The 12,140-nt window shown below is 33.5% G+C and overlaps 1 protein-coding gene across 1 annotated transcript; it reads left to right on the plus strand.

Annotated features, from left to right (window-relative positions):
- The first annotated feature begins 1,037 nt into the window (after positions 1–1,037).
- LOC108911493 (4-coumarate--CoA ligase-like 5) lies at positions 1,038–10,930 on the plus strand. The gene is made up of 4 exons (XM_018716441.1): positions 1,038–1,111; positions 3,653–4,327; positions 7,674–7,970; positions 10,415–10,930. The coding sequence occupies exons 1-4, from the start codon at positions 1,043–1,045 to the stop codon at positions 10,928–10,930; spliced, it is 1,557 nt and encodes a 518-aa protein (XP_018571957.1). The 5' UTR covers positions 1,038–1,042.
- The last annotated feature ends 1,210 nt before the right edge of the window (positions 10,931–12,140 follow it).

A 12,140-nucleotide genomic window follows, 5' to 3' on the forward strand; every position in this document is an offset into this window, starting at 1 on the left:
TATGTCATCGCTGCCGTAAGTGGATTATCGAAAAAAAAAATTTTTCTACATAACAAGGTGCCCTGGATCAAATAAAAATCGACGGGTCTCACCGTTTTTCGAAAAAAAATTGTTTAATGAAAATATGAATTTTATGCAGAAGTTTTTTACCACGCTGTATATGCAATTACGTGCGTAATATGTTCTAATTAAAAATCTCCAATTAACTTTATAGTAATTGACATCATATTAGAACAGACGAGTGATTTTTAATAAAGTTTATGTATGTATTTCAAGACATCCTGTGAAGAAAGCGAAGTAAAGAAAAAAAGTATTAGTGTTGTTAAAAATAGAGTCCGTTTATTTAAGTAAGGAAGTTTGTTCTACAGTAGGACTTGGCGGTAATTAAAAGGTACTTATAGCAGTTTCATATTCAAAGTTTCCCAACAGATCCTAAGCTTGAGAATTACCAATAAGATCTTAACGAATTCTATTCTATAAAGATTTACTTATTTTTGCCAAGTGATGAAAATCTTTGAACTTGAGCTTTATTCTAAATTTTCATGCAAATCCATGCAGTTTCAAAGAATTCGGAGGTTACAGCTGATTTTCAGCTTCAATGATGTACTATTTGTTAAAACAATTACTTACTTTTGATCACTATCATATAAAACATCTGCAATAATATCGCCACAATATATATGTTTTTAAATGCATTCTTCCAGTTTAGTGAAGAAAAGGTTAATTATCTGAATTTTCATATCCCTTTTAACATTTACTCCTACACATTCAAATATTTTGTCAGTATTAACTCAGTCAATCAACATTTTAAATTTTTAAATGTTTTCGATATTAAAACACCTTTATGCAAAAAATGTTCTGCCCGTTTTGATTTTCTTTACATTTGTCACTTTAAATCCAAGTACATTTATAAAATTCTTTATCTACATACATAAATGTACACTTTAATTTTATAATTTGTTATTAGGAAAATAATATCTACATAAGTAAAATGCAGGTGGAGAAAAATATAATTACGACTGATGACGTATCTCTAGACCAAATGTATGAAGGAGGTGTTGGGCATTTTTGTTTTGAGTTCATGAAAAGACACAGTCTTCAGATAGCTGAGGTAAGTAGTATTGCTAAATTAAAAAAATTGTAACCTTATTCTTTGCTTAACAAAATATTTTTAAAAGAATATGAAGACCCAATAGAAAGGCAAAGAATTAATCTGTTTTATCTTGCTCATGTAATTCACACGAGGTAGCATTATGAGGGTCTTTAATTAATGGGCATATCAAACATTAGGTCAATACTGAAGGATGAACAGATGATGTAGGCAGGCCCATAGCTTTATACACTGTATCCCAAAATGATGGAACAAAATTCATATTTTCTTCCAGTTCAGATTTTAAAAAATCTCTGAAACAGGTCAATTAGTAAATAGAAATTGTCACTTTTCTGCAATATTTTCTTTTTTTTGAGCCATGACCTATAACCCCTACATGCACCTGCCCTGTGTCGGTTCTTATGTGGGACACCCTGTATCCTCTACTACAAAAATAAAAGGCACTATTCTCTGAGCCAGCTAGATTTATGTTTTTTCTATAAATTTCATTAGTGATAACTTTGAGAGGCTATCTCCTTAAGGGTGAACATTTTACTGTCATTTCTATGCAAAATTTGTTCTTTTCACCGGTACCATTTGTGCTACTTCTTTCGAAAACATATACAGGGTGGCCAAATGAAAACGAAACAGAGCCATTTTCAGGAACTGGGTCAAGATTGTAGAAAAACGCTCAGACCGGTCGAATTTAGATTAAGGGGGGCATTCTTTTCTGGTATTTTTTATTCCGCCACCTTCACCCCCAAGCAAGGGTAAGCGTCACCCCAAAATATTTAAATTGCATTGGGGATTGAGTAATATTTCTTTCGAAAGCTCTTACAATTCTCTTTACAACAGACTAAATTTTATAATTCCGCCCAATACTTTGAAAAAAATTTACATTTTAAAATTTAAATTATATTTAGTTGCTTACTTACTACTTCGTTGATTAAATGTTCAAACTGATGACCGCCCGCTTCCGTACAAGAATAAAGATGTTGTTCGAAACGTTCGCGCACATTCCGAAGCATTTCCGGAGTGATTCGACGACATTCGTCGACGACTCTTTGACGCAAATCTTCCAGCGACGCTGACTGTGTTTTATAGATTTTACTTTTTAGGTATCTCCACAAAAAGAAATTAAGGAGCGATAAATCCGGTGATCGTGGAGGCCACTCAATGCTGCCTCTTCTCCCAATGCAATTCCGTAGAAAACGTTGGTCCAAATACTGACGAACATTAACGCATAATGCGGAGGAGCACCGTCCTGTTGAAAAATCAAATGATCTTCATCATACTCTGGAACATTTTCAATAATATCAGTCAAGGCAGGGTCATTAGCGTCTTGCGGTAATTGCAAATACATTTGGCCAGTCAAATTACCAGGTAGAAAAAAAGGATCCACTAGCCGGTCACCGAAAATTCCAGCCCATACATTTAATTTTTCCGGTTGCTGTGTATGCACCTCGTGAAAAACTCTTGGGTTTGAATCGGACCAATAACGGCAATTGTGACGATTTATCGTATCGTTCAAGAAAAAATTCATCAGAAAAACAGATGTTAAAAAAGAACTGTGGATCGTTTCCTGCTCGCTCACACATTATTTCGCAAAATTGCAAACGGCGGTCATAATCATCCTCAAGTTCCTGGATTAAATGTATTTTGTATGGATGGAATTTACTCTTCTTCAAAATGGTTTGTATGCTAGTTCGATTGATCCCGGACACAGATGCCAGCTGCCTCGTACTTAATGTAGGATCAAGATGAACTTGTCCCAAAACTGCAACTTCACTAGCTTCATTAACTACGAGAGGTTTTTCAATTCCTCATTTTTTATTGGCTACGTTCCCTGTCTCTTGACATTTTTTTACTAACTCTATTCGCACATTTATTGTTCATAAAGTAGTAAAACGAAATGATATCTACCCTTTCCGCAATGGAATAAACCATAAGTAGTGTTTAATTTTCAAAATCACAATTAAATAAATTACCAACCAACGCTTCCAAATAATACTGGAAAATAATTTGGAATCAACTAATTTTACGTTAATTGTGTGTGTATAGCATTCATTTCTGTTTTTTACAATTGTGTTTTTTTACGAAAGTGACAATAAATCGCCAAAAACCAATGTAACGCAACAAATACTAAATATCATTGGTGTACTTAACTCGAATGACTGACATTTTTACCGTTACTAATTGTTTGTACATAAGTTTCAGCTTTAAAATCAAAATTCTTAATAAGTATTGGGCGGAATTATAAAATCTAAAGTCTGTTGTAAAGAGAATTGTAAGAGCTTTCGAAAGAAATATTACTCAACCCCCAATGCCATTTAAATATTTTGGGGTGATGCTTACCCTTGCTTGGGGGTGAATGTGGCGGAGTCAAAAATACCAGCAAAGAATGTCCCCCTTTAATATAAAATCGATGGGTCTGAGCGTTTTTCTACAATCTTGACGCAGTTCCTGAAAATGACTGTTTCGTTTTCATTTGGCCACCCTGCATATTATTTTTATTATAATGTATAATAATAATTTAGGTAATATAATTATTGTACATTCCAGATTGATGCAAACACAGGACAAGAAGAAACTTATGAATCATTATTAAAAAAGTGTGCAAGAACAAGTATAATTTTACGAAATAAGGGTGTACAGAAAGGAGACATAGTAGTGATATATTCTAAGATCCAATTGTACGCAAGTGTTCCGATGATATCATGCTTTTTTGTCGGAGCTGTTCCAACCTTTTTGGATGATGCATTGACTTTACCCGAAGTTGTTAACATACTGAAACAAATAAACCCGAAAATAATTCTAACAACTTCTGAAATGCTGGAGACTATTAAAGAAATTATTACCACTGAAGTTATTCATGTTAATACCGAAATATTAATTTTCAATGAAGGATTTTATGAACCACAAGAAAATGAAGGAGAATTCCAACCCATATACGTGAACGATTTAAAGGAAACGGCAACGATTCCTTTTAGCAGCGGGAGTACAGGTTTTCCGAAGGGAATATGCCTAAGCCATTATGCCTTATTACGCAGTGATATATTTAACTACGATGGTCTTTGGTTAGCGGATGAAGCGAAAGTAGTATTCAGTTATTACTCTTTCCACTGGAGCATAGAAACGGTACGCCTGATATGTTCAATTCGAGATGGAGTTTGCCGCTTGATCGATCCTGAACCTTTTGAGGCCGAGAGAGCTTGGTATTTACTAGAAAAGTACAAAGTAAGTATTAATGTTGGTGTATACACCGAGTGTATGTTATTTTTTTCTATAGCAAATTCTGGTGTGCTTTATACAACTCAAACCGATAGATCAAGAGACAATTTCACGGCAGTGGTAGAAATAGTGTCACAAGGGTAGAAAATGAGCATTAGTAGCCCGCGGATATTAAGGGTTACTAATGCGTTTTCTGCATGCTTGACACAACTGTAGCATTAAACAAAACCAAAAGAAAAGAATAATATAACACACGAGCACAATTATTGACAACAGTGCTAGCAGCATGGTGACTTATTTCCATAGATGAAGTTGATGGTTCATTGGAATTGTCTGGATTAACTGGCATTTCATTTATTTCGTCGGAAATATTTAATACTTTAGTTTCTCTAGTACTAGCGTGTTGTTTGGGGTTTGTCAGGATTTTTTGGGAAATGTGAATCTTATTTGATAAGCAGTTATCGATATATCCTCCTGTACGCCAACGTTCATGCTTTTTAAGTGTGTTAGTAAATCATTTCCGGAGTTAGTTAGTAGGGTTGCGGAACTACGGTGGAAGTAATGTCCTGTGTATGTATTAAGTTCAGGCAGTTTAAAAAAAGGGTATTTTGCTTGGAATAGTGCTAAATATATTTTTCCGATCGGTTGCACTGTACATTTATTACTGTAATAAATGATCAGGCGATTATGAGCAGTGTGGGTAGGTCCAAGGGAAACATGTTTGTTGTATATTCTAATTAGATTTATTTCATCAGCTGTTCTGTTTGTGACCGTAAACGTTATTGTAATATTATTTTTTGCACGATCAAGCTTTTTTAGTTCACTTACCATGTTTGTTTCTGATTGCTAAGGCTAACAAAACGGTAAGTAATTCACTTACCATTCTAGAACGGTAAGTGAATAACTGTCAAAACAGATATTTTCAACATCGCATTGATTTGGAATGAGTTTTCTAGAATTCAGTTTTAAATGTGGGTAATTGATATAAAAGGAAGATGTATTTTAAATCTATTTATTAATGTTGAAATTAAATGTACAGTTTGTACAATTGCTTACAGAAATTGGAGCAGTACATGTTTTTTCAATTTCGGTTTCAGTTATATTTTTATTTAAAGTAAAATTAGCTATCGAGGCCAGTGAAGTCGAAGCTATAGTAGCAGGTAATGGTTCAGCACAGGATTCAGAAGTATTGCAGGATGATGTGTTGTCATTATCGTGAAGAATTTTATCTGCATACTGTAGTTTATTTTGAAGGGAATCTTCGACGTAGCTTTCGGCAACGGTTGAAGATTTCCATCCCCCATGCCTTTTTAACCCGAGCACATCCACACCTCTATTTGCTAGGAGGGTGGCTGAAGTACGGCTAAACGAATGACCTGTATAATTTGTAGGATTTTGTAGTTTTAAATACTCGGCTATCTTCGACGGCCACTGTCCAATTGTTCCTTTTCCCACTACCTGGTTGTAGCACCTTCCATTGCGATAATTCAAAAATACATGCGAAGATTTAGTATTTGTTGGCCGCATATTTACTTGCGGTAAATTTCTAAATAATGGATATTTTCATCCTGTCTGTTTGTAACAGTAAATATTCGTAGAATATTTGTTTTTGTTTGCGGAATTTTTTCAATTATATATGTTCCTTGGTCGTCAATATCCTGAATGGTCATATTGTATAACTCTTCCCTTCGACATGCTCCCGATATTCCTAATATCAATGCTACCTAAAATGCAAAACGATACTTAGCACCTATTCATGTAAAATCATCCAAATTTACCTTATGAATTAAATATCTGTCATCTGGTGCCTCAATTAGGAATTGCGACATGTCTTTCTTAGTAACACACTGGCTTTTTTTGGTCTGTAACCAACATTTTTCCGTTCGAGGTAGCTAATTAATTTCGAAAATTTGGAAATGTCAAGCGAGTCATGAACAAAAATTGTCCTTTTTAACATTGAATACTCTGCCCATAAGCTTCCTAGAGCTTTTAATTTTTCGTTCCTTTGGACAAAGTACGCCACCATAACTTTCTCGGTAATATGTTGGTTTTTTGTCTCACACCATTTCTTGAAAATCTTGTATGTATTTTCATAGCGCTCCTTGATTTCTCAGGAATTAATGTGGAACATCCAACACTCCACGCTTCTTCTAACTCTGCATCTAAAGACGAATCGCTCATTTTACCAACACTTTGCTTTCTTAAATTCTCGTAAATGCAACAATGCGTCGTAAAATTTGAGAACTATCAATTATTAATAAATAACACCATAGCTATCGGTTCTAGAACTGTCAGTTCCGTCAATTAAGAAAGCCGTGACAACAATAAACATCAGTAGATTTCAAAAACCTGCTTCGCAAATTTATTCAGAAACGTCATTTTTGACGTTACATAAAAAATTAAATACGTATATATAATTTCGTTTTCATTTATTGCGATCGTGCAAAAAATAGTATAAGCATCACGAACGTTAAGAGTTATACCGTTCTCAGACAAAATTGGAGGCTTCGCTTGCTCAGCCTCCAAACATTGTCTTCGAACGGTAAATTACCCTTACCGTTCTTAATGCTTAATATACTATTCTGTTTGTGGAACTGTAACAATCAATACGTCTCCTCTATTATCTAGGTATGTGGTCAAGTTTCATATTCAACAACATTTCGACGACCAGCTTCGTATAATCCCATAATAAGAGAAACCTATAATGCAATGCATAATTAATTCAACTTAGTTTGCCTTCATCATAAGATATTCCGAACCAAGTGCTTCCTTAAAAAACTCGACGCGTTACTACGAAAACATGCTACCTCAAATTAAGCTTGGAAAACATGCTAGCTCAGATCTTTATGTACACGATTGATTTTTACATATGCTAGGCGAAAAAAGTACTTTTCCTATTTTTATTTATTCAATATACAACTTTTTCTTATTACTTGAAGGAATGGACTTATCAGACGTACTTTGAAATACGATCAAAATGTCGACAGTTGCAAATAAGATACTCTTTTATTGTTTAGTATAATAGACAGCTATAAAGATTGATCATCCTATCAGTAAATTGTTTAAAGTCACTATAAATTTTTACTCAAAAATTAAATAGGTTTCCTTTATTTCAGAATTGACCTTGAAATATTTTCAAAATTCGGTTTTCTTTTTCAACTTCGATATTATGTAAATTAAACATTTCATTAAAGTATATTTAATTTCATTAATTCATGTGATCATCCTCCTATATTGGGTAAATATGATCGACCTGTTAGATATAACTGTCACAATATAGCATATAGTAATTAAACAATTGTTGTATTTTAGAAACTTTAGATACTTAAAATATATTTTGTTACTTTTTTAGGTAAATCTAGCATTTTTAATTCCACTACATACAATAGAAATGTACAATGCTGGAAAGCCAACAAATCTTGATTTGACTAACTTAACAACAATTCTGGTTACTGGTTGTAAATTATCTAAACAGTATCACCAAAATTTTCAAGAGTTACTGCCCAGCGTTGATGTTTTTCTCTTATATGGTCAAACGGAAGTTGGCTGCCTTACAACGTATAGTAAATGTGATTTGCATAGAGAATATAACAGAAAAAAACCTGGTAGTATAGGTGTACCCTATAATGGTTATGGTAATTCCTATAAGGTAAACAATAATTTATTTATTGCCAATGCTTAAAATTTGCTAATGATTTGCATCCGGAAACATAGACTTAAAAATACCAACATTTTTACAGATTATTTACTTAATGCATATATGAACACACATCAAAAGATACCTGTTGAGAGAATTCTAAAAAGTGTAGATTTATTACAGAAAGAGGTTACATATGTTAGCAAAAATTTGGTATTCATAGGTTTTACCGTCGGTTGTATTGGTATTAAGTTCAGTTTAATTATGTATTGCAGTATTTTATTAGAAATTTTATATGAAGCAAATTATTTATTTAAAAAATATTTATTGGGCAAACTGATTATTGCGCAATTTTTTTACCTCTTGTAATTTTTCGATAAAACCCATAGTTTTCTAGTAAAAAAATTAGATGTGTCATCGTTCACTAAAGGGGTAATTGCGAAAATTTGTAAAAATAAAGTAGGCGGATGCCATAACAAATAAATCGTTATTTATCATATTAATAAATTGACACTTTCTGTCAATAAGCTAGCTATTTAATAATAACATTAAGAATAATTTGCTATTAATTAATGAAAAATGTTTGATAACTTATGACTATGGGACGTGTATTAGGTTAAGTTATTTATCTCAAATAAAATTTAATACAAACGAAAAACAAGAAATGCAAAATTAAATTTAAAGAATATTCTCGAAATAATTTCCATTTTGCTGCAAGCATAACCTAATACGTCTGTTGAAGTTATAACGCACTCGCACAAACAGTTCTTGGTTATTGCGAAGGTCATCTGCGCCTGAAATATTCTTAAGCGTAGTTCTTCTAAGGAGGCAACAGGAGTGGCATAAACAATACTTTTTATGTGTCCCCATAAAAATAAATCTATAGGCGTTAGGTCAGGTGAACGTGCAGGCCAACAAACAGGGGCATCACGACCACGATCAATCCAGCGATTCGGGTAATTTAAATTTAACTATTCTCTAACGGCAAGTGTACTATGTGCACTCGCCCCATCGTGCACATACCACATCACCTGACGTGTAGCAAGGGGTACATCCTCAAGTAATGTTGGAAGATTTTCGTTCAAAAATCTAAGATACTCGGCCGCTCCAGCCTCTGTGGAAAAATAAAAGGACCTAATATTTCCTACAATTCCCATCCAAACGTTTAAACTGAAATTATGTTGACATCTTGAAAGAAATATTTCATGAGTATTGTCTTCCGACTATGAATGAACATTATGAAGGTTTACCGCACCTCTAGGAAAAATTGCTTAATCGGTGAAAAGTATATTCATTAGGAAATTTAAGTCATGCCTGGAAATATTAATGTACCATTGACAAAAATCCACGCCGTTAGGTAAATAAGGATCATTCAATTCTTGCACGGGTTGATGGTGAAAAGGGTATAAAAGACTTTCATGAGCTATATTTCACACAAGACTGAGAAACTTGCAGTTGCCTGGACACCTGGCTTGTGCTTGTACAGTCTTGTTCTAGATGTTCCAGTTCCACAGTTTCAACTGTTCGGACATTACGCCTTTATCCGGTACCCTCACGATTGAGCTGAATTTTACCAGTTTCGCAAAGCCTTTTTTCCACCGAGGTCAATGTTTGTCTATGAGGAATCGATCGGTTTGGATACTTTTGGTGGTTAACATTACTGCAGCGTTACTATTTTTTCTGGATTCGAAAAACACTTGCAGCATGTCGACATATTCGTCATTGGTATAAATATTATTTGCCATAATTATTCTGATAATAAATTAATCAATTGGTACTAATTATTGGTTGACAGAAAGTGTTAATTTATTAATATGATAAATAACAATTTATTTGTTATGACATCCGCCTACTTTATTTTTACAAATTTTCGCAATTACACCTTTATTGAATGATGACGCATCTAATTTTTTTACTAGAAAACTATCGGTTTTATCGAAAAATTGCTATAAGTATTTTTAAATAAATAATTTGCTTCATATAAAAAAAATCTAATAAAATATTGCAATGGGGTTGACTGTTTCACGCCTTTATAAAATACGCCAATGATCGAACAAATATTGAAAAGTTGTCTCTTTATTAGTAGGATGCTCATACCAAGTTTTGTGTCTCTAGCATTCCCCATGTTAAAGAAAAAAATTAAAATGTGAATTTCCTTTAAGAGGGTATTTGCCCCAGGGGTGCAACTTTCATTATAATGTATTTTTACTTCAATCCTCTTATTTTTGGCTCTACATTCACTGGTACCATTTTTGCTACTTCATTTAAAAACACCTTGTATACACGACTGTAATTTGGTTTGAATGATATGAAATGTTAAATATAGATTTGTTTTTGTTTATTGAGACTGCTTCGTTTCCTGAAAATAAGTAAACTTCCTAGGTCCTACTTCTTGAGCATTTATTTCTAATAATTTTATTATAGAACATATTCCTTTGCTATTTTTATTATTTTAGGTAGTGGATGTAATTACCGGTGAAGTTTTAGGTCCCAATAAACCTGGTGAGTTTCGTGTAAAAAGCAATACAGTTATGTCTGGCTACTACAACGTGGATAGCAGCGATCAGTTCGATGAAGATGGATGGCTCAAGACCGGCGATGAAGTGCTTTACGATGAAGATTTCTGCTTTTTTATTGTTGACAGAATTAAGGACATGATAATATATAAAGGCTGGCATACACCGCCAGCTTTTTTGGAGGAAGAGCTATTAACTCACCCTGCTGTCAAAAGAGCAGCGGTTATTGGTATCCCCCATGAAACAGATGGAGAACATCCCATGGCATTGGTAGTCCTAAAAGATAACTTTAAGAATGTCACTTCTAAAGACATAGAGAGATTCATAGCTGAAAGGATGCCAGAACGGTTTCACTTAAAAGCAGGTGTAAAATTTATAGGCGAATCGTATTTTGCAGGTTCCAGGAAAGTGAAGAGATATTTGTTGAAGAAACTGGTTCTCGCGGGGAAAATTTAAAACAATACATTCCCAGTCGAATCATTTCTATCTACATGAGGCTTTTTACCATTTAACTTCTTTTGATTTTTGCGCTTTCATAACAAGAAAAAATATTTAGCTATAAGATTTATACAGGGTGACCCTTTAACGGTACGGGCGGCTGAATATGGGAAACTAGACGTGCTACGATTATGGGGTAAAAAATATATTAACAAATACGGGCAAAAGAAATTGATTTAAAATATTTTCAAGTTGGCAACTTCACCGCTAGAGCAACTGCTATAGTTTTACAGAAAATTGTCGTTTTTTCGAAATTTCGCTTATATAACCTAAGTTGAAAATACACTTTTAGATACACTGTTAAACCCTTCACAAGTTTTGTTTGAATTTTTTTTTTGTTATTATCATAGGACGCCATCTTGAAATTTTTAAATTGTCATAACTTCTAAATGTCTAAATCGATTTCAAGAAACGACGGCTTATTTTAAAGAACTATTATAGTCCGGTCAATATAGACATTCAGAGATACATAAATTTACAACAAGCTGAAAGTGAGTAAAGTTGTTCAAAACATAATTAAAAATAACATATTAAAATTCCTCATCGTTTCGGTACTCGGAAAAAAATTTACTCGAGGTCAAAGGTCAAAAAATGGGTTTTTCGCGATTTTCAGGTAAACGGTAAGTTTTATCATAAAATTATCTATAAAAATGTATTAATACTTTTTTTCCTAAGAGCCACCAGTGATATAACGATTCAAAAAGTTGTAAAAGTTGTAATCGTCATAATAACGTTTCCACGCCACCTATGAGATAGTGTTGTACTTAGCGCGTTTTTTTAACGAGGTTTCCCCAGTAGGCCTATGCCACAGGTCTGTTGTGATTCTCTTTAGTTTGAAACTATTGCATAATAACAGATATTAGCAAGGGTTGGAAATGATAAAAGCGATAGAAATTAAAAAAAGTAGAGGAATTTATTCGTCTGATTCATAACCTTCAAATACTTCTTCTTGCTCTTCTTCTTCTTCTTCATTCTGGGTGTAAGTAAATTGCGTCAATAGTGCTGTATCGCATGTCTCTTCGTATCAAACGAGGATTCGTTTGATTCAACATTAGAACACGACCGGCCTTGACAATTTGTACATGCCAGAGAACAAAACAGTCCAACTTTTTTGCAACCACATTTAGCACTGCATCCCTTTTTACATTTGCAAAAAAATTGTGTTTAG

Source organism: Anoplophora glabripennis, unplaced genomic scaffold (assembly GCF_000390285.2).
Source record: "Anoplophora glabripennis isolate ALB-LARVAE unplaced genomic scaffold, Agla_2.0 scaffold450, whole genome shotgun sequence".
NCBI lineage: Eukaryota > Metazoa > Arthropoda > Insecta > Coleoptera > Cerambycidae > Anoplophora > Anoplophora glabripennis.